The sequence below is a fragment of the Perca flavescens genome, chromosome 18 (genome assembly GCF_004354835.1).
Source record: "Perca flavescens isolate YP-PL-M2 chromosome 18, PFLA_1.0, whole genome shotgun sequence".
In the NCBI taxonomy this organism is placed as follows: Eukaryota; Metazoa; Chordata; class Actinopteri; order Perciformes; family Percidae; genus Perca; species Perca flavescens.
The window spans coordinates 4503146-4527825 of NC_041348.1; the positions used below are offsets into that span (position 1 = coordinate 4503146).

General features: G+C 42.2%; 1 protein-coding gene across 4 annotated transcripts in view; it reads right to left on the reverse strand.

The window, feature by feature from the left end:
• Positions 1–239: 239 nt before the first annotated feature.
• Positions 240–24680, reverse strand: part of fzd3a (frizzled class receptor 3a) — a 29987-nt gene continuing 5546 nt past the window's right edge. For 3 of the 4 annotated variants that reach the window (XM_028605392.1, XM_028605394.1, XM_028605395.1), the window contains exons 3-9: positions 14870–15066; positions 13031–13493; positions 12629–12928; positions 12055–12306; positions 3459–3607; positions 1408–1665; positions 240–1315 (exon numbers count right to left, since the gene is read on the reverse strand). In XM_028605392.1, the coding sequence (XP_028461193.1) occupies positions 1063–1315; positions 1408–1665; positions 3459–3607; positions 12055–12306; positions 12629–12928; positions 13031–13493; positions 14870–15066 (1872 nt within the window). In that variant the 3' untranslated portion in view covers positions 240–1062. The remainder of the gene's footprint in view (positions 1316–1407; positions 1666–3458; positions 3608–12054; positions 12307–12628; positions 12929–13030; positions 13494–14869; positions 15067–24680) is intronic. The other variant, XM_028605396.1, reaches the window with a different exon arrangement.

Genomic DNA, 24680 nt, shown 5'->3' on the forward strand with positions numbered 1-24680 from the left:
CTATTCACGTAGAAGGTCACTGCTGAAAGCCGTTGGACCAGCTGGCCGTTAGCTAGCAGCAGACACATCAGCTGTTCAGCCCCGTCTCCACACCGCACGGACACACATCTGTCGCTCTAATTGAAACCTTTTACTTGCGTCTTTTCGTTGACTTTGTAAGTAATGACGCCGCCTGTAAACTTTGCTTAGCGTTCTGTCTGAACAGTCATAAGGCAGGAGTTTGGGCTCAGCTTCCCCGGTATGTGAGCCCTTGAATTCTGGCAAGCAGACATTTTTCCTCTTTATCATTAACGAACATCATCAGCACCAAGGCAGTGAGGTCCCTCAGTATGACAAAACGCTTTTTAAAATGAGATGAGGTTTGTAAAGTTCCAAAGTCCTACGCTGCTTTTCTTTTTTTTTTTTTTTTTTTTTTTTTTAGCAGGTCAAGTTACCAGAATTGTATTTGACGCTAAAAAATAATAGAGACGTCAGTAGCTGAAGAGGCGCAAAATAGTTCATATGTAGCCAGTGCACCTTTTTTAGAAGAAATCAAAAAATAAAACCCTGCTCCACACTCCCGAGTGCTAAAATAAAAAATAAAAAGCACAGACTAGAAGAGAAGACTCTAGTAATGTCATTCAGTCCTTATTTTTTTACAAACCACTACAGTACAGATAAAAAGCAATCCAGTGCAGTCAGTCAGTGTTGGTCCCGTTTAGTTTTGGACTGGCTCAGTGAAGCCTCGTCGTCGTTCCGGTGTTGGTTATCAGGACCTCAAAACCCCTCGTACTTTTGTAAACTGGAAAACAGTCGTTTAGAACTTGAGTTTTTGGGATCAGCTAGTGGGTCGAGTAAAGCTGAGAGGACATTTTTAAGGCCTCAATCCACGCTGAGTCCCGTCAGCCTGGCTGGATCTAGCCACCGTCATCAGTTCAACAGGAGTAGATGGCACAGTGTCAGGCTCACTGTGAGCACTCCCCCATTCGTTCTTCAGCGTTCGATGAAAAGAAAGATGAGCCGTCTTTCCTCCTTTCCCTTCTACCCGTCCGGTCACACCTGCCAGGGTGGCCGCCGTCCCGTTCAGACTGTAGCTCCGTCCTCCTCCAGGACTCGGTGAATCCCGTTGCCGGGGATACCGAGGACAGCTTGGGTGGTGCTGGTGAGGTCCCTGACGCTGCTGTGCCGTGATTGGCTCTCCAGTCGTTGGGTGGAGCCGTGGCACGATAGGTTGTCCAGGCGATTGGTGCTACAGTGTCTGGACTGGTCGTTGAGGCGGGACATGCTTCCGTAGGGCAGCCGGTCGTCCACGGCCCGGAAACTGGAGCCCGTGTACCTGGGACAAAGACCAACAACAAACAGCAGCATCAGGAGCGGGACTCGGTGGACCCGATGCAGGACAGAGCCAAGACGAGACATGAGACTCACCTGCCGTCCCGCGAGCGGTGCAGGCTGCCGTGGTAGCTGCTCATCTTGGAGCGTGCGCTGCGGACCGAGCCGGCCCGGCTGGTGCTGCCGCTGGGCGGCTCGTCCAGCATGGCCAGGTGGGTGGACGAGGCGTGGGTGGAGGTCCCCTGGGTGGACGTGCCCCGGGACTTCCTCGCGATGGGCGCGTTGGGGTCCCTGAGCAGCAGCTGGGCGAAGTCGGGCTCCTGGAGCACCTGTCGGCTCTCGTTGACCATCCTGCTGCAGGACGACGGGGGGGAGGAGCAGGAGGGGGAAGGGGGGAATGGAGGAAGGGAGGGCAGGGAGAGACGCAGGAGGGTTGGGAGGGAGAGGGGGAAGGTGGTGGGGTGGTAGAAGAGAATGGAGGAGTGTGTGGAGCAGGCGGTGGGAGAGGGGGTTAATGCTCTGAGTTTGGAGGGGTGGGGGGGAGTGAGCGCAGAGAAGGGCCCGTGTTCACCACCGAGCCATACACACCTACACACACACCTACACACACTGAGTACACGACTGAGTACAGGACAGCTGCCCTGAAGGCAGGACCAGTCCCACAGTACGTCTCCCCATGGCTCTGCACTCAGAGTGACACAACATCAAATTTTAATATTTCCAATGATTATTAAAATTGCTGGGTATATGGATACCAATTTTATAAAACAAAAATAAATTACAACATTACACATTACGACACTAATTTATATTTCAGCTCCTACAGTGAGTTTTTCCTGCGTGTCTCTACGACATGTGACGTTAGACAGCCAATCACCAGCGTTACTAGATCTTGGCGGAAGCATGCTGCATGCTGATTGGCTCACTGACTCTGGTGAGCTTTACTCCGTAGGTATTAAATGACGAGGCCTTTTTTTATCCGATACTCGATACTTTAGAGGCAATTTGGTCGCTGCCTTAAAAGTATTGAACTCTAGTACCCAGCCCTAATTATTAGAGTAGAGTATTCACATCAGATTTCATGATAATGTCATATAAAGGCAATAAAAAAAAATTAAAAAAGCCCAAACCTACAACTTCTACCGGTCAGTAAAGTGTTGACAGTGAGCCAGCTGAGATTTGGTCTACTCATGAATAGTCTGTGTCAGCTGAGAGACTTAAAGGTACCCTGGGGGAGGACGCCTCACACGCCGGGACACGGCCGCGGGGGACGCGCGACAATAACGGCACGGTTAACGGGGAAACAACACGCCACACGCGGGACGTGATCCCCGTGAAAGTCCTTAATTGTTTGACCCAACCAGCCCACCACCAGCCAACCTCCTTACGCGGATTTTCGTCATTTCATACTACTCGCTACCGTAGTTGTGCTGTGACCACGACATATGCTTCCCATTTAAATACATTAGTTTACATTTTCATACTGGCCACCATGAAAAAAAACGACAAAAACGTCCCCGTGAACACGTATCAATAGATTAAATAACGTGACCATTTCACAAACTGCCGTGAGACTGGGTTGGTTCAGCTGTCCTATTGAATAAAGGGTCAAAAGATGCCCAAAAAAATAATCTTAAAAAAAAAGATTTTGGCTTCATTTGAGAGCCAACGGTGTAGAGTCTGACTGTGGATGTTGCAGTTATGAGGAATCATTTTTTGGTTGCGTTGAAACCAAAAGTAATGACTAACATATAACTACGCATCAAAACATTTACAGTAACTGTCTATACATTGAATTCATTTGTTATTGTGTCTTTTTTTTCCTTCTTAATACTTGAAACGTTTTTTTTTTTTCCATTCCAGACAGTATCTGAGCTAGGTCTGCATAGAGGTATTAGCTAGAATAAATGATGGGATTAAAAACCCACTGTTTTTTTCTTCATTAAATTATCACTACAAAGAGATGAAACGCTTTGCATTCTGCTCGAGTTAAAAAAAAATACTGGGACAAAACTTATGTAAGAAACCCTTTTAGAGACAGTTTGCTACTGAAATATTTAGCATCATAAATTTAAAACCAGCTTGTGTGAAGATGTGCCAGGCTCGACAAACGGAGCGAGAGCTCCCAGTGTGCATAAAGGACGTACTCTTTGCGTCTCTTGCCGTGGAAGAAGCTGGCCCACTCGAAGCAGGTCTTCTTACTGGCCACCCAGAACACCGACGGGATCCCTACGATCAGCATCATCACGTACTTAACCAGGAACACAGCAAGGTCAGGGCGACTGGTGCGCTCCACCTACAGGGCACACACACACACACACACACACACACACACACACACACACACAGGAGACAGGGTTATTGTTTGGATGTATAGATGTGTGTGTGTGTGTGTGTGTGTGTGTGTGTGTGTGTGTGTGTGTGTGTGTGTGTGTGTGTACATCAATCACTGTGAGTGAGTGCGTTTGGTATATTGCGGAGGAGGGAGACAGACAAAAAAGAGAAAGTTTGCTGCTAATACACCCACACAGTGCATGACCTGAGGTGTGTGTGTGTGTGTGTGTGTGTGTGTGTGGAGCTTGTTTAGGGGAGGACTGGCTTACGTTGGGTTGCATGGCAACAACATCCTATTTCCAAACTCAGATTTGACATACGGCATCACTAATATCAAGGTTAGAGATTGCCACATTTTATCTAGAAATATTCAAAAATTACACTTTGATGTAAGATTTTTTTTAAAGTGTACATTTGTTTAAATAGGCTTATACAAACTAATGATAAACATGTCATGTGTATATGTCGATATAAGAGCTGCAAAGATGAATCAATTAGTTGTCAACTATATAATTAAAAGCCAACAATTTTGATAATCGAGTAATCGGTTTGAGTCATACTGTATATAAACAAATTAAACATTCTCTGATTCCAGCTTCTTAAATGTGTATTTTCACTCCTCTGTGACAGTAAACTGAATATCTGTGAGTCGTGGACAAAACGAGACATTTGAGGACCACATCTTGGGCTTCGGGGAACACACCGATTGACATGTTTCACTTTTGGTCTTATTCGACTACAATTGCTTCAGTCGATTAGTCGTGTGTTACGCTCTTTTCAAGCTAAATGACTTATTGCCTAAAACCTTATGAGCACATCTCTGGTAAACACAAGATTTAAAGTGGTGCTTTTGCATGATTCTCTGTGGAGAAGCTCAGTTTTACAGATCTGTCGATGAAATCAACAGCGATGACAGACCGTGATGAACACGGAAACATGAGCATCTTGTTAACTAATTAAAAGATTCATTTCATTTCATTTCATTTTTTATTTATTAAACAGGAAAAGATTAAAGACAATCGGGCCTGACTCAGTGTAAAACTGATTTTCAGCAGGTTCCTGCTCTGCAGAACATAAACACCACATACACAACAAAAACTCCTAGACAGAAACAGTAACAAACACACAGACCTGCTGACAGTGTCCATTCATTCCCTGTGTGTGTGTGTGTGTGTGTGTGTCTGCTCTATATCATCCCTGACAGCTTTCCTGGAGGCATAAACACCACAGCAGCTCATCCATCTCTGACATGGCAGCTGATAACAAATAGTCCTTGTTGAAAACAATGGGAAGCAGATTTTCTGTTGCTCTCCGTTGTTGTAGTTCTATTGTCTTATATAGAGCTGGGCAATATATAGATATTATATCGATATCGTGATATGGGACTAGATATCGTCTTAGATTTTGGATATCATAATATGGCACAAGTGTTGTCTTTTCCTGGTTTTAAAGGCTGCATTAATTCAATTTATTTATAGTATCAAATCATAACAGAGTTATCTCGAGACACTTTACAGATAGAGTAGGTCTAGACCACACTCTAATATCGCATTAGAGTAAAGTGATGTCATTATCTGAACTTACCAGACTGTTGTAACTGTTCTATTATTTGCCTTTACTCACTTAGTCATTATATCCACATTACTGATGATTATTTATCTAAAATCTCAAGGTATAAATATTTTGTGAAAGCAACAATAGTCAACACTACAATATCTTTGCGGTATCGATATCGAGGTATTTGGTCAAAAAATATTGTGATATTTGATTTTCTCCATATCGCCCTGCCCTAGTCTCATCACTTCTCTCGTATGGTCATTCTATGGTATTAGAATATATTGTTCATTTTAAAGAAGGCCTGGTGCCGAAATGTCATCTCAATAAAATAGAGACATGCATATGCCACACTTTTTTTTGGTACTTTCAATTTGTCAGAATGTCATCACAGCATTGTGCACTGCAGGATAAGGTTTAACAGATTTTAGGTTTCGGTTGTACTCTGTATGTTTCTGACAATGTTCACTTTATAAACATCCAGTGTTTCCTCAAGAAGTTTGCAGCTTGTAATGTGGAGGAAAACCTGACCTGATTTCTGTCTAGTGTTTGATCAGATCGTAATTTAAGATTCAGGTTATTGTATGTCACTGTACATAAATCTATCATATTAAGGTAATACATGTAAAACTGTGAAAATACAAACTGTGATCAGAAACTCAGAGGTTTTTCAGTTACAGTGAGAGGTTTATTTCCAGGACGACGCTGTGCCGAGTCACCACACTGCTGCCTGCTGCCATAGCAACAACACTACAGCTGCATCCAGTGGACCACAGGAACACTGTCTCCCACTCTCTTCCTATCTCTCTTTCGGTCTCTCATATGCGCACACACACACACACACACACACACACACACACACACACACACACACACACACACACACACACACACACACACACACACACACTTATGCAGTCCCGCACACAGCGGTAGTCATCAGGGCCTCATTATGAGTGGGCCAGGCGGAGAGCCCCGCGGCCCAGCCATCCACAGATACACTCATTACAGCACAGAGATAAGAGACTGATCCTCATTACAGACTGTATGTGGCACTCTCCGCTGCAGCTCCACAGTAGCTTAAGGCTCCAATATCAAACTCATGCAGTTTATGAACCTAAAATGAGTTGTAAGACTGAAACGACAGCCGTCGTCTCTTCTAGAGCTGCAAAGATTATTCGATAAGTTGTTAACTATTACATTTGTGCGTTTAAAGAGTCCAAATTCTCTCATTCCAGCTTCGTAAATGTGAATATTTTCTGGTTTCTTCACTCCTCCGTGACAGTAAACTGAATATCTTTGAGTTGTGGACAAAACGAGACATTAGAGGACATCATCTTGAGCAAACAACTAAAATAAATAATCGACAAATGAATCGACAATGAAAGTAATCGTCTCTTCCTTCGTTTGTACAATCTCATGTGGTTTGACTCAGTCACTACTGTGTGTGTGTGTGTGTGTGTGTGTGTGTGTGCATGTGTGCTGTGGAGAGGAAGGGTCGAGCATAGCTGTTGAGCCAAGTGGAGGTACGAGCCTCAGGGAAGGCTTTTAAGATAAATATAGTAACGCACTTAACTTTACAAGTTTACTGATGCACGTTATTGACTTAGTGTGTGAATGTACGTGTGTGCTTTCATGAACAGAGAGGGTTTGAGGTGGGGGGGTGGAGAGCTGAAACTTGCAATTTTACACCTAGAGGCATCTCTAAAGTACACTACTGTATAGTGTCTGATAACAGCACAGCACCCAGCTGTGCAGCACACGCCGCCTGTGCTCAGATCTGCTGGGACTGTGATGTGGTGCAGCTCAACCCCTCCTGTCCTCTGCAGTAAACACACACACACACACACACACACACAGGATTACTGCACTGCTCTCTTACACAATGTAGTGTTTACGTGACAGATTGAGAGCACCATCTGACTTTACTCACTGCGCTTGCATGTCATGCATCTCTGCCAACAGTTTAAACGCGATATTTATCATATCATACCCCACACACATACAAATAGTTTGAACAGGAGCGGTGAAGTCAAAGGGTCTGACTGAGAAGCGCCTCGGTAGCCAAGTGGTTACAGCGCATGTGCATATAACCCAATGTCCGGCCTTGGGACCTTTGTTGCATGTCATACCCCCCTCCTCACACACACCCCTACCCTACCTAAAGCAAAAAGAACACACACACGCACACAATAATAGTCTGCACACCTGCAAACACTCGTTCACTCTCTGCTTTACCACAACAATCAGAATCCACTTTAAACATGCAGCGGTGAAAGCGGATGTACTAAGGCATGCTCACATGGGAGGTGATACCTGGCTGAAAGGAACAGAGAACAACAGAGAGAGAGATGTCTGAATTATTAACAGCTCTATCAGATGAGATGCAGTGTGTGTGTGTTGATGCTGGAGGCTGCTGTAACTTTGAAGACAAGCAGCGTTAGAGTTATCACTAGACTGTCTCATATATGAGTGAGTGTGTGTGTGTGTGTGTGTGTGTGTGTGTGTGTGTGTGTGTGTGTATCTGGTCATATTCAAGACAATCTCACTGCTGCTCTCTAATGTCTCTGTGTGCAAACACATCTGGCAGTTAACAGCCTTCTCCCAGCTGTTACCTCCTGCTCATTCTTCTCACTTCCTTACAAAAGTCCCAGTTGTACATCTAATGTGTACAAACATCTGCAAAACTGTGCTGAACATCAATGTATAAATGCATCAGCATCTCATATCAACTTTAGTGAGGGGTCTGTTAAGGTATTATAAATTCTATGAGTTGTATCATTTATTCAATTTCTGTATGTATTGTATGCAAAGCGGTCTCACGCTGTTGTTTGAGCTGTGTCATTGAGATGCAGTCAGAGGGCCTTCTAGAGGTTTATTGTGATAGGTGCAGGTACATTCCTGGGCTATAGGCTTGGGACCATTATAGAACTCTGGCTCTGATTATCCATAACAAGTCTTCTGGCTGTTTCTGTGTGTTTTACATGTGTGATAAGTAATAAGTGTAATGGCCGTACTGTGTTAGAGCTTCTAAATGTAATTATAAGTGCTACACGTATCTGTTGCAAATTAATATCACATTTCCTATAGTCTGGATCAACAGAAGTACATTTATGTGCCAGATGTCCCGCACCTTCCACTCTGTGTGTTGCCGTTCTCAAACTACGTTCGCTTCAGGCAAAAAACTAACTTTGAGCAGGCTGAAAATGGCAAGTTTTAAAGACAATTTGGATCGTGCAATTAAGCAGGAATGCTTGGTTCTTCCTGGGTATGATGTAAACATTTACTAAGAATATGTTTACAGCATTAACTCTCTAACTGGGACGTTTTGCGACCTATTGGTGGGATTGCTATGGACTAAGTACAAACGGTGTTGCACTGGTAAGGGCAAATGACGTTTAGCCATGTATCCAGCTAATTTAAATAATTCACGTTACTGTAACTTAATTTAATATTTTATGTGGCATTTTCTTTTGCGGGGTGCAAATGTTCCACCAAAACAAGGTCCTTCCCGAGACTATTTAGCAGAGCCACAGTCTGGAACTCAAGACCATTTCTCTTTTTCTCCTATTCCAGAATGTATCTTTGGTGTGGCCAAACCTTACTCCACAGTGCTGTGGAGATAGTAGGTCTGGCAATGCAAGACTACAATTCCAATAAATCAACTTACCTTCTGTCAAAAAGGAGAGATGTTTACTTGTCCACCATCTCTACAACTGTGCATATGTTTTACAGAAGACGGTAAGATCTGATAACAGCAAATATGCATGCAGACACACTCAGCTATTATTAGCTTTTGACAAAGAAACTAAAAGTACATATTTTAAACATGGATTTAAAACATTTTCTGTCTTGTACCCAACACAGATTTAGTGAAAACCTCAACATGGAGGTACAAAATGACACTGGGATTTATTAGTCAAAACCAGTACAGGCTGCATATTGTGTGAATGCTGATTAAGTTATCTGATTCTGTAACTTTCTTTGGTACTTTTTCTCTTGAGACCAAGCACTTCAAAAAGTTCATACTATAAGTTTTTTTTGACATCCTATACTATGACTTTTATATGACTTTTTTCCGTCATACTATATTACGACTTTTTAACACTTTTTGACATACTATGACTTTTTTTTACTTTTTTTCAACATTCTATACTATGACTATAATTAACATACTATACTATGCCTTTTTCTCGACATACTATACTATGACTATTATTGACATACTATACTATGACTTCTTTTAATCACTTTTTCTCTACATACTATACTATGACTATTATTGACTATGACCTCCGTAATTTGGTCGGACCGTGGTTTAGTGGTAAGCATTTCTCCTACTGACACCAGCATGTGCAGACTCTGACTCCTGGTTCAATCCCCAGTCTGGGCTGTACCTTTGTGTTGAGTATGCATGTTCTTCCAGATTTTATTTGACATACGATACAATTACTTTTTCGACATGCACTACTATGACTTTTTTTCGACATACTAAACTATGACTTTTATCAACATACTATACTATGACTATTATTGACATACTATACTATGACTTTTTTTTGACATACTATATTATTACTTTTTTCAATATACTACATACTATATATGTAATACATACTATACTATGACTTTTTATCACTTTTTTCAACATACTATATACTATGAGTTTTTTTATCACTTTTTTCCGACATACTATACTATGACTTTTTTTCAACATACTATGACTTTTTTTCCAACATACTATACTATGACTATAATTTACATACTATACTATGACTTATTTGGTCGGACCGTGTTTTAGTGGTAAGCATTTCTCCTACTGACACCAGCATGTAGACAGTGCAGACTCTGAGGCCGGTTACACACTGCACGCGTCGCGCGAGCGTGGCGTTTCGGTTGCGTGTCAGCTGCGTGTCAGCTGCATGGATTTTTCTGTGTCCTACACACCAGAAGCGTGTCTGACGCGGCGCTGCTCCTGCTGCTAGATACAGGGAGGGCTGATCCCGGGACATAGTGCCGACAGATTCAAACTCTGAAAAATGGGTAAGTGGGCTGTCTGTTTATAACAATTTTGTGTAGCTGTAAAGAGCCTATATAGCCTATCTGATGTTGGACCGTCACTCAGAACACACACTACGTTGTTATCGTAGCCTATCCTACCAATTATATATAGCCTATTGATTTGATTAAAGCAAGACAACGTCAGCAGTATTGACTGCAAAATATGTTACAGAATAGTTTGTTGTGTATGACAGGTGCAATATTTGAAAAGGTTTTCTCTGAAATTTTGTATTACATTTATATCTACATTGATGTCAAAACCTAGACTTTCAAACATCAAGATGTCATTTAATATGCATTCGTGTTTAAATTACATATACACATATTTTCCCATTCTATTTTGCTTCTCGCGTGAAAATAGGCGTCGGTTCTATTTCTAGCAGGCACGCATCTCAGGCGCGTCTCAACATACTTTTTTTTCGACATACTATACTATGACTATTATTGACATACTATGACTATTTTTATCACTTTTTTCAACATATTATACTATGACTATAATTGACATACTATACTATGACTTTTTTCGACATATTATACTATGACTATTATTGACATACTATACTATGACTTGTTTTCAATATACTACATATGACTTCATTCAACATACTATACTATGACTTTTTAATCACATTTTTTTCGACATACTATACTATGACTATTATTGACATACTATACTATGACTATTATTGACATACCATACTATCACTACTATTGACATACTATGACTTTTTTTATCACTTTTTTCAACATACTATACCATGACTATAATTGACATACTATACTATGACTTTTTTTTCGACATACTATACTATCACTATTATTGAAATACTATACTATGACTATTATTGACATACTATACTATGACTTTATCACATTTTTCGACAAACTAAAAGATTACTTTTTTCGACATGCTATACTATGACTTTTTTTTAGACATACTATACTATGATTTTTTTTAGACATGCTCGTACTTTCAGCTAGAAAATAAATTCCAACCGTACAATGTTCTACATCTTTTGGCATTATTGAACTTATAAAGCCAATCAATTAGTTTGGTGTTAGCTTTTCAAAATATTCCACATCTTTTTGCATTAGTGGTGTTATTCAAATTTTCAATTCATACTAATTAAAACCATTCACACTTTTTCAACTATTCTCACTACTTCACTTTCTTCTCACGAGTTAAGCTAGCAATCCAGTTTAGCTTTAGCAATTTAGCTTTTCAGCATTCACGCGCATTTTCTGCAGGAAATGCATTTTCAACTTAATATTGTTTCTGTTAAAATATAATGCACAGTTGCTTATGCATAACAGAGTAGGGCTGTGCGATATGGAGAAAATCAAATATCACAATATTCTTGACCATATACCTCAATGTCGATATTGCGACAATGTTGTAGGGTTGATAATTGGTGCTTTCACAACATATTTACACAATGAGATTTTTGATAAATAATCATCAGTAATGTGGATATAATGACTAGATAAGGGCAAATAGCAGAACAGCTAGAACAGTCTGGTAAGTTCAGAAAATGAAATCACTTTACTGAAATGCAGCCCTTAAAACCAGGAAAAGACAACACCTACTATGCCATATTACAATAATACGATATCCAAAATCTAAAACGATATCTAATCTCATATCACAAGAGATATATATATATATATATATATATATATATATATATATATATATATATATATATATATATATATATATATATATATATATATATATACATATATATATATATATATGTCCCAGCCCTTTAACAGAGTCAGGCATGTTACCTGGTAGGGGCAGGGGATGTGATAATCTCGACACCTCTCCTGGACCCAGGTGGTCTCCCAGATGGCACGGTAGCTGTTCTCATAAAGGTAGCAGGCCAGAACGGCCAGCAGAGGGACTAGGTAGAGCACAGAGAACACGCCAATACGGATCATGAACTTCACCAGTTTCTCCTGGTTCTCCTTCTCCAGCGGAATCTCCATGCGCACTCGGTTTAGTGCTGCTATGCCTGCCAGCAGCAGCGCCACACCAACCTAGGATAATATGACACAAGGGCGGGGGGGTTATTTTGTGTAACAGATCATACACTACAGACGGCAGCCTATATCTGTTATCTGCTTTCATTTAATGAGGAATACTTTCTACACATCAGTTTATAGTCTTTGTTGTTTGTTATTTTCAAAAAAACATTTTGAGACATATTCTTAATCGCAAAACAAGCGATTATCCATTAGAAACAATTTAGAACAACTCATCCCATCAGGATGAAGTTGTGGGGCATCAGCATTAAATTAAAATAGATACCACTATGTTTTCACAACATCTCTTGCTGTTCTTTATCTAGTTCTTCCTCACCACTACGTCCAACCCCAGTGGGGCCAGCAGGAACCAGCGCAGGGCCGTCAGGTTGTAAAGCCCCACAAAGCAAACCCCGCTGACACTGTCGCCCTCAATCTTGTTCATGGCGAGCAGGCTAACTGTGAGGACGCCGGGGATGCCCCAGGCACAGGCGTGGAAGAGGAGGGCCTTCTTCTCTATTGCCTCACTGCCCCACTTGGGAACAGCAGCCAGGAACCAGGTGATGGTCAGAATGACCCACCAGACACTGCCGGCCATGGTGAAGAAATACAGCACCATGAAGAGAAGGGTGCAGGCCTGGGACGGAGACAGGACGTACAGGTTCAGGATCAATATCAATATCTAGGCCGTAGAAAAACAGCAAAAAAATAATACACAGCCAAGAAAAGATTGTCTCACCTTATTATGGGAGCCTTGGGTCACTGTTGAAGCCCTAAACCTCCCAGGACTTGCTGAGTTACAGGAAACTTTGTCCTCCAAGAGAAAGCCCAGGAAGAACACTAGAGACACCATCATGTAGCACACAGCATAGAATATGATTGGACGCTCTGGGTAGCGGAATCGCGACACATCGATGAGGAAGGTCAGGAAGGTGAAGAGGGTGGCGGACAGACAGACGATGGACACCACCCCGATGAAGTAGCGTGCGAACGTCAGCTCCTCGCGCGTGAAGTACATGTTGGGACAGGGGGGAGAGCAGTCGCGGATCCCCATGAAGGAGTAGCTGAGCTCTGGGTCGATTTTGAGCTCTCTGGGACACCAGAAGCCGTAGTCCCGCTGGACGGCAACGGGCGATTCGGTTGTGTCTGAACTGGAGAGGAGGTCCACGGGACGGGGGTAAGGCTCGTCACAGTCTGGGAATCTGAGAGGAGATGAGAGATGATGATCTCAGGGTCATTTTAGCTGTAAGACTACATATACTGCCAACACTATATTACTGCCAATTAGTTTCAAAAGCATTAAGATTGATGAATACACTTTCTACTTTCCGTGGTGAGTATAGCTTATATCAGTGCAGCATGAAGGAGAAGGAATTCAACTTGCAGAGACTTGAAACTTGTCTGAGAGAGAATCCATTCTGTTTTTATTTTCTAAGTAACTTTATCACTATGTTGTCAAACAGATCAATACATATTTTGCCAGTTTTCTTGGGATATTTCTGTCAGCCAGACTTGAACTGGCAACATTGGACTACTCTGTCAGAGTCCCAGACCACCGAGCTACTAGAAAGCTACATATCTTTACCAAAGTAAAACCTTTTTTCAACCTCACTCCTCCTTACGTTCTGGCCATGCCCTTCCTTAGCAGAATTTCTTAAAATCAGTCTTCCAAACCACGTCTGAAATGTTACAATGAGCCATTGAGCCAAACTCTCTCATCTGTTCTGCATTCCCCTAGAAGAAATGCTAGTGCCCAAAACCAAACAGGGTATGCTTGCCTTCCCCTTCCTTACTAACATGACTACTACTACTCAAATGGAAAAGATGCTTCTCGTTCTCACTGGATTAGGGACATTTTGCTATGTTTAAATAAAATTGAAAAATAAAAGTGAATATTTGACGAAATGTGTGACTCTAATTTGAGAAACCTGAGCAACTGCTCCAAACCATTTTACTCTATTTTTAATATGTTTCATTCTATGTACTGTTAATTTTTACGTACAACCTTCTTGGTTCGTCATTAATGGGTTAGTGTGTGTTTGCGTGCGTATGCTAGCCAGGTGCCTGAGGTTGAGTTAACAGGAAAGATTGAACTCTTTTAAGACGCTTACCTGTTCTGTTCCTTCATGGTATTCAATTGAAAAACAACTGTGAGAATGATTTATTTATTTATTTTGAAACATCCAAATGTACTCACTGTTTTTCTTCAAGGTTTCCTTCATTGTGTGAATGCGATGGTTTATACTGTGTTGGCCATGTCTGTGCATTGTGCTGCTGCTTCTAATCTGATGTGTGGTGTGGTTGACTGAATGAATTATCCGGCTGCAAAACTAATTGACCCTCTGGGACAACACAGTTTGAAATAAATGTAATTGTTTAGCAGCCACTTCACAAAACCACGCTATTCTTCTGAGCCTCTTCATTTCTGTGGTTCAAATAGATGACTTTTGACATACTTGCTGGTCTGTGGCTGCATTTCTCCTCTCACAAAAGTAAAATCTGCTTAAATGTCTGATGCAGCAGGGTTGTTACCGCTGAGATCAATCCAGGGGAAAAGAGTTATTGCTGTTGTACCAACCTGTCGCAGTCCATCTCCTGCGGCCAGCTGACACCAAACATGTCCATTAGTTTGTAGCAGTCGCTCTTGGCCTGCAGACAGAGGCGGCGGCAGGGCAGCGTCATCCGCCCGTACTCGGTACACACCGGGGCGTAGAGCGCGCACAGGAACATCCTGAGCTCCGGAGAGCACTGCAGGTTCACCATGGGATGGAACGGCTGCAGTTGGAGACACAGAGAAAGATATTTAAGCACACCAGCACAAAATAATGAAACTCTTTTAATTGAAACAGTTCAAAAAGATAACGCCATAGCACAGTCCCAAGCCAGAGTGGTATTCCAACTTGACAATGAGTGCCAAAGAGAGGCACAAAGAAATCAGTGGAGCATGTCTCTGATACGTTTCTGGAGATGAGTCCATAAAAACAACTCTGGCCTCTTTCCTAATAATCCCCTCCACCCCCATAATATTAGGCTCCCCCTTCCTCCATCTCCTCTCTCTTCCTTCCCTTAGACCTTCAGATAGTAGGGGCACATCAAGCTGGGCAACCCCCACCATTCTCACACACACACACACACACACACACACACACACACACACACACACACACACACACACACACACACACACACACACACACACACACACACACACACACACACACACACACACACACACACACACACACACACACACACACACACACACACACACACACACACACACACACACACACAGGGCTGCTGCTGACAGGGCCTTTGTGTTACATGGAGGACCACGCTGTGACTGACTGACACACTGCGGTAACATGCATACACTCACACACACACACACATAAGCCAAAATGTACCAACGGAAGTATATTATTTACATGCTCACACACCCACGTACCAGCACAATAATGGTCTCACATATAAACTGAGCCAAGAGGCGTTGTGAGTGCAGGAAGCATCTGTAAGGCATGTTGTTGATATGCAAATGAGTGAGTGTGTGTGTGTGTGTGTGTGTGTGTGTGTGTGTGTGTGTGTAATGAGTTGGAAAGCAAATATACAAATCCATGTGTCCAAGAGCGTATTGTTACATATTTCTGTCTGCATGAATTTGCATATACCTCTGGTATTTGTTACAGAAAGGCCTCCAGCCACACCCAAGTCAGTCAGACACATGCTAGCCGCCCTCCCCCAAAATGTAAAGACAGAGGTCTGTATGACAGACAGGGACAGGGAGGGAGGGGGAAGGGAGGGGTGAGGAGAGGACAGGCAGGGGGCAATTTGTCTCCGTTTGTTAGAGGGGTGGACATTAAAGGATGTGTCACTGCCGTTTAAACAAGTTAAGCATTTTGTTCTGCCTCTTCAGTGTACATTAAACAGAGACAAGCACACTGTCTACTCTTAACTGAGGTTTTGTTGAAGAAAGTATGTTTGGAGTATGTAAAGTCTGACCAAATAGAACAACATTTAGCTCATATCATTTATGACACTTTAAGAGAGCTATTGTTGAATTTCTGCCACATTTAAAAAAAAAGAAGCTGGGTTTATAAAGAAACATATTATGCTCAGTTTACACGGATGAGTGAGTCTGTTTGCTCTTTTCTGACCCAGATGTAAGCATAAAAAACTCAACACATCTGTGCCACATATTAAGACATCTCAAGATTGGATTTTGGATCATAAAAATGTGAAACACAGTTACTTCGCTTTGATCCTACATGTAATACATTGTACGTTGTGCTCATTGTACGTTGTACACAGCCCTGGAAATGAAACAAACAAAAAAAAAAAAAAAAAAAAAAACGCCTACAGCATTTTGCTATCCTCGGAACACTTTTAGCACAGAATGCAGCAATAAATCCTTTTAGAGAACCAATGATGACGGATTTTTGCTCTGATCTTCTCAATTGTTTGCCACAGTAACTGCAATCAGATTTGAACACTATTGTAGTGTGTTCCCACCATATGTCTACACCATGAGTACATATCCTTCTCCTGACAGCATGTTTGCCTGCCACCCACATGGGATGTCTTTATGTAAAAAGGATTATAATGGGTGTTAGGCTTGGCCCTTAAAGCACAAAGCAGGCACATCCATGCAGCTTTTGTCATCGCATTGTTCTTATCACTTTTCTAGCAAGATGACACCGAGCTGGCTGTATGGGGGGGACAGAACGCAATCATGAGACAGACATATGGGCATTGAGGTAATCGGAGTGGTTGGTCCCTGCCACTGTGAGGGATCAGGGATGGATGGGTGATGACAAGGGCATATATGCACACGTAGAATCCATAGCGTGAGTCTTAAAGCCTTTTTTGTGTTGTATATCTTTTTTGTGCATGTTATAGGTTTACAAAATGAAAAAGCCCAAAGTCCACCCCAAAGGGACTTACCATCTCCAACAGAAAACACTGTTCACAAACTGCTCCAAACAGCTCTATTGTAGTCCAGGATTTACTTCAGAGACAAACGTGCGTCACTTTGTAACACACGTTATAATGCTCGCCTAGGTGCTAGCGTGGCAAGCCCTCATACTCTGCTTCTTAATGGCTAGTTGTCCTTACAGGTACTGCACAACAAAGACTGAACAGAAGTGAGATGCCTCACTCTGTAGCTAAAACAGAGAGCTCAACACTGCAGAGGATCATTTTACATGCCTGTCATAACGGGAATCAATCAACCAGTCGGTCGTGTCATTTTTGTGCAAATGAAGTCATCGCGTTTCATTGAGCATCACTGTACACTACGAGGACACAACACTACAAGCACTCGTCGCGTGCTCTGAGCCAGAGTCATCTATTAACTAATCTATAAAACACATCTGCTATAAGAGTGATCCACCTTGACATGGGTCTATTACTGCGACACACAGAATCTAACCTTTGAGTCTTACATTTCAGTTTTCTCATGGAATTTCTCCCAAAAGTCCTAAGTACAGATAAGTATACTGTAGATAGATAGAAGTAAGATAGGACAGCTATAGACAGGAAAGGGGGCAGAGAGGGAAAACAACTTGCATCAAAGGGCCACGGTTAGGAATTAAACCCTGGTCACTGCAGTAAAGACTGAGCCGTGATTTATGGGGCGCTCAACCAGGTGAGCTACCAGAGCGCCCCCGCCTAAATTGTACCAATGTCTTAATGTTCAAATGTGCAAAATATTTTTGCCAAATTTCAGAAGATAGCAGTAAACTTTAGGCATCTTTGAAAATGGCAAAGCATTGTCAAAAAATGCTGATTCATTTTCTGTGAATCCACCAATCCTTTAATCAATTTATAGTCAAATAATCCTATCATAATCCATCGTAATTTACCAAATGCTGAATAAAAATAGTTTAGAAATCCTATAACAAAAGTCATGAAAGTTTAACCTGTATATATGCTGATCAGGAAGTGTTTAACTGTTGACATCAACAAAAGCAGTTTGAAATAAATACAAGTAGACATGTATAGTGAAATACTACAGTGTTTTCCCTAGGTTTGTGGAAGAATTAGATGCACGTTTTTGGCGGGGTGTAGGGGTCCTCCCTCAAGAAAATGTTATGTATTTCACATTTCACATCATTTTGGACCATTATTATTACCATATCTGTGTCTAAAACATTGGAAAAGCTAGAGCAGATAATAGATAAATAACACTAAAAAAGCTTAAAGACTAAACTTGGTAAAGAAGTCCACTGGGGACCAACTACAATCATGGTTAGTTTTGATGCTCACAATGATTTTACATTAATTTGGCTTAGGTCAAATCTCCTCTTTAGTAAGAGCAGAGAGGCCAGACAAACAGAGCACAACACCTACAGAAAGCAGAAACATGGATTTATTAAAGCATTGAAAGGGCTTGATAGAATTATAATGAAGACACAACTCACAATAATGAGTCCTTTTTAAATGAAATATCTTTAGAATAAAATAAATCTAATAAACATTGAGAAAGGAAAGTATGTTGTTGGACTCTGGAGAAATAACACAGAAAATCAGGATGTCCTGATTTCTGCCCCACCCTGCCAATACTGGGTGCTAATGTACGAATTACTCTCCCTGTGACTCCCTTTGCTTTTTGTTGCCAGCGTGCGGTCCTGTGACATCTACTGTAGTATAACTTCTTCAGTAGTGAACCTGTCAGCGTTGGTTAGCCACTCAAACATGATCTAATGCAGCTAAAGTGAGCTTGCATCTTCACTTCTTCTTCCACTCCATTTTGATTCCCGCAGGCTACAGATAGGCTCCATGGAACACAATGTACTGTACTGTACTACAAACAGAGATGCCATGGGAAACGGTTGAATAAATATATATAGTAGGCTACACGGACTAGGGGGAAATCAGCTTCTCTTCATATTCATCCCTCATACTATTCATCTTACTTCCCTTTTTTTCTATATTTACACTCCTCCATTATCCAACCCTCTCCTGCTCTTCATACCCCTCCTTCACCTCTTCAGCATCTCCATTCAGCCATTTTATTACAGTCAGGCCACCGTGTGAGCCAGTGTGGACAGGACTGAGCTGGTGGTGGATGGGACATACGGCTGGTAACAGCTTTACCACCCCAAACACCAGCACCGTGAGGCCCTGCGGAGCCTCCACACTCTCCACGGGGATTTGATGTTAATGGCCACACTGGAAACAGCTGGTGAACCACTGGTCCAACAAATGGCCAAGGGGTTTGTCATGGCGCTATCCTCCCCAGAGTAAGAAGAATAAAGCGTGTAATACACAACTCTGTTGAATGGTGCAGGCCTGAGGAGGGGTGGTATGCTAATGTAATGCCAGCTTCAATCCCGCTGCTACAGTCATTACGTATTCATGAGATTTTTTTAGGAGAGTTCTGATGTCTGAAAATGTGGAATAATATGCCACTGTGGAAATAGCAAGCTCACACACAGTCACATGTGTCAGTTAGAAAAGCAATGGATTCTGGGGCTCCACTGAAGGTCAACTAATCATTCACGGACAGAGGTATACCTATAACTGATTAGTTAACTGCCGTTTTGTTTGGCACCTGTCAACGTTGTGCGATATTATCAAAGATTTAATAAAATGAAGAAGGAAATAAGCCAAGAGCGAAGGTGTCCAGGGTGTTGCAGGAGCGAGAAGTGTTTCCCGGGAGCTCTGACAAGCTTAAACATTTACATACGCAACACCAAATGTCCTACTAACTAATGCACAAACAAGTACGCATAACAGCTAATTATTATTAACAAGACAAAAGTAACAACATGGAAAAGACGAAAGCGAAGAAAAACCAACAAGGGCCAAGTGAGACCCCGGACTCGCCTGAACAAGAGATCCTGGATGAACCTGCTGAATAAAGGGCCCTTCTGACAGAGTGCTGCTTCCTGCTGGTATGTCACTGCAACAGGTTGTCTTGATTAGACAACATGCAACACGACTGACACTTGTATTCAACAGTTGTGTTTTGATTACAAAGAAGCATCAATATATTCTCATATTTATCATAATAAAAAGTAAATGTAGCGATAACTATATCTTAATCCATCAATACGTGCCATTTCCTTTCTTGTCTTTCTTTTTATATATTTGACAGGATTATGAACCCTAATTATTATTATATTCCATACTTCAGCTCCTTTACTGTAAGTAATTGCATCCACCTGGTTGAATTCCCGGGGATGTTAATCATATCTAATTAAGTGGCAAATATCAGCATAGTAAAGGTACTAGCAAAGAACAGCCCCCGTTAGAATGTAAGGGCGGACCTAGAGGGCGATATTTCCCCAGTAATAGAACTTTCCATTAAATATGCTGGTCCAGTCAGAGAGAGTGGGGGAAATGACTCAAAGTCAAAGGTATTTAAAAAAACCTAAACGATTTGGGGCTTCTGAGAAAACATCTGGGGCTGGAGCCCCAGAAGCGTCTGAATCAATTTAGTGTAAGGAATAAATACCGATATCTTTCACAAACTGAAATAGGAAAAAGACCTTTATATTACAGTTGCAGTTCAATGTGGTGAACATGCATACTGTGTACTTAACATGTGATTTTGCATATTTGCATATTTCTGTTGGTGAAAGCCTCTAATCTCCAAACTGTCTGCCTTTGAAGAACCAAGAAAAACAGCATTGACCTCCGTTTCACCTCCATGCATTTTGGAACTTATCCAGCATGTTTTGAATCATCACGCCGTGATAATAAATATTAATGTGGCCTAGTCTAACGAAGTCATCCAGGGGTGCCTGTACCCACCTTCTTAATGCTAAAGTAATTAGTTTTTAATGAAGGCTCAGTCTGCTGCTAAGATGCTGTGACTGATGAATTGCTGACAAAGAAGCCCAACGTGGCCAACTGGTCTATGTTGATTTGCTCTTTTAGAAATACCTCCCAGTCACCTCTCTTCCCATCCTCCCCCTCCCTCCTTCAGCGCCTTTCCCTCCTGCACTCTCCCTCTCTCGCCGCTTTATCCTCCTTTCTCCACTGCTGCCATTCCAATTCTCCAAATTTCCAAGCTCAGCGCCATGGCGACGAGTGATGCATCACCAGGGAGGAGGGGGAGGAGGAAGAGGGAGGAGGAGGAGGGAGGAGAGCAGGGTTTGAGGAGGTCAGGGCGCGGGGCGGAGGGGACCACCTCCCGGGAGGCAAGAAAGCCTCGGCTCCCTTTGTTAACAGCACAATTGGGAGTGTTTCCTGGGCAACGGGTGAGCCCTGCGCAGGGGGAAGGGGAGGACAAAAGAGATGGGCGAGGGGGGGGGTTGAGAGAGCAGGGAAGAGAGGGAGAGGGAGAGAGAGAGAGAGAGAGAGAGAGAGAGAGAGAGAGAGAGAGAGAGAGAGAGAGAGAGAGGAGGGATCGACCGAGCCAGCCGTGTCATTCACTGCTAAGAAATGTTTGAAAACCTAGCGCTCTGACAGTTTGTTATGTGTTTGTACACACACACACACACACACACAGATTGTTGTGGAGAAGCGACTTGCTCTCTGGATGTGCTTCTCTTTCAGTCCACTGCCAATAAACACGGTGTTGGACATTAAATAAAACAAGGGGCTCCTTTATAGCCTGGGTCACGCTGGGTAGGCTTTATCAGACCATGTTGTGTCTGTCTGTCTGTGTGTGTGTGTGTGTGTGTGTGTGTGTGTGTGTGTGTGTGTGTGTGTGTGTCTGGGCGTGTTTGTGTATATGTGTGTGTTGCTTGGATAAATCTTCACTTGCTAACACAATAAGCATGTTAAATGGTGTACTTTTTAGTTAAGTGCAGCACGTTTTAACTGACTTGCAGCCATCAGAGAGCTTTATCAGCATTTTACTGAAACTCTAACACACACACACACACACACACACACACACACACACACACACACACACACACACACACACACCTTCCTCTCCTTTACAAATCCATTCACACAGCATGGGTGGAGTATCTGGGTTATTCTACACAGCAGCTGTAACATGACACAGTTTATCTGAATGCGTTGTAAACCTGAGACAAGAGGCAGATTTAACGACCTGAAAGGAGAAGGAAATGAGTGGAAGTGGGACAGAGCAGATTCAAAGCAGACCATTGATTAGTCTTTGTGTCACTGCACACCCTTCATAGAAAGCACAGAAAAACTAAACGCGACAAATACCATCGAAAGCTAAAATCAAGATGACAGAGAAAACGTATTTTTCCATTTCATCATATTACTACCGATGATGGTTCCTATGCCTTGTGCCTACACAGGCAGAATAACCTGGTCCAATACCCGGTCATCCAATGTATCATTTCCGCGAAAGGGACAAAATAAGACATGTTAGGGCTTGTTAATTATCGGCACTGAATTTACAACAAGGCAACATTCACCTATTTTATCTTGCTGCCAATAAAAAGTGATTTGCTGGCTTGGCTTTGGCTTCACGTAAAAAAAAAAAAACAATCTAATTTGATTAACATCTTCGGATGGCTCTGACCCTTGCTTGTCCCATCTGGCCTTGGAGAAACGTTCAACTGATCCCTGTTCTGATTACTTTTGCCATGACGTCTCTCTTCCTTCTGATAGCATAAAGCATCTTTTTTTTTTTTTTTGTCCTGCTAAATATCTTATCCTTTTAACGTGGGCCTATTTTTGCATATTGCAAAATATCTGTCACGGTATGCTCTGGTCCAAAGCTCAGGAAATATTTTGTAACTTTCTAATTCGGCTAAATATACAATAAAGGACAAGGCAATGCAACGCATATGAAAATTAGATTTGTTAATTTATTTGAAGATTTAGTATTTTATTCAGTTTTCAAAGTAGCAGGATATGGAAATCCAGTGGGGGGTTTTGCAGCGCCGTTCTCAGGCACCAAACGGCTATCTCGCAACACACAGAGGCGGCAACCTCACATTCAAGTGACTGCCTCCCAACCGCACGCCTCGGCCAACCAATCAAGTTGCAGTTTGCATCCACGGTTCATTCAATATACATGTAGTTAAGACTTAACTAGCAATTTAATAAAAAGGTGTGCTTTTGGCGAAACGTGGACGCTTCACACACATCTTCCACGCGGCTGCACAGAGGATCGAAACAATCCCCACAGTTTCAACGTGACACCCGGGATAAGTGTAAGTGTCATCTCATTGTGCAAGGGCTGTGCTACACTTATTGCGGAGAATGCAGCCGACGGGGTAGTTCAATTAAAAACTGCCACTGAAAGAAGGAGTTAATGTGCTATCTAATGTATATGAGAGCATGTTTTGTGTTGCGTGAGAGTATGTGTTGAGAGATGCTTCTTTTCTGAATTTTGTGTTGTCTGTGGAAAGCTGCAGAACGGACAGAGTCCAAAACTAATTTCCCCTCGGGGAAAATAAAATATATCTTATCTTGTCACCAATTCAGTATCTGACCAAATGTCTCCCCTTCTGTTCCTGAGTTATGGCGTTGAATAATGGCCAGAAAAGTGTTTTTTGCAGAACAATGTGATGGCACAGTGAAGTCGACTTGTGCCTTTTCAATATAAAATGCCATTATTTCATCATTGTATCCTAATAGACATTTGCGTGAAATGTTGTCATATTTAGGATAGGCAAGTTATGGCCAAAAATGTGTTTTATGGAGGTCCTTGAGTCCAAGAGGAAGTTTAGGTCAAATTTGGAAAAAACTCCTTTCAGGGAGTCCTGAGATATCGGGTTCACAAGATTGGGACGGACGTACTGTATGTACGGACAGAAAACCCGAAAACATAATGCATGTGGCCCCGGCCATTGCCGGCGCCGAGGCATAACGAACGGCAATGGAAGCCCCGACTACACAGTAGTTCTTAGAAATATTATCTTCTCAGAAGATAAATCAACAGAAATGTTTAAAACAATATCATGACAATTTGCCTCCACTTTCCACCAATCTGCAAATCTAATAGCTTTCTTATCAACTAGCCTCCATTACAGAAACAGCGGCCCTGATATCACTGAACCAAATGCCAACTGCTGCTATGGATGCCAACGACAGTTCATACCAGATTAATGGACTCACTGTCATGAACCCACGCTGCTTTACATTCATCCTGTAGCTGAAATGTGCACCTATCTCTAAAAGGGGATTTTAGCCCGTTTCTTCTTTTTCGTTTGGTAATGCCAGTCAAATCCGCCACGCTCCCGCGTATCTTATGTGAGTGTGGCGCAGTGTCATTGTGGCACAGAAATAGCCAATTCCCAGCCCCCAGGCCGCTGTCCCACTTCAGCTGCGAGGTCATTCGGGGGTCAGCGATGACTGACTGAGGGAGGATCAACGGCGAAACACAAAATCCTGTTTTCAGAAAGCGACTTGTTTGTGTTCTTTCCAGTTCAGACGACCGTAAAAAACAAAAACTAAAAAAACTGTCTTTTATCCCTGTGTGAATTTCTCATGCACCAAACAATCAT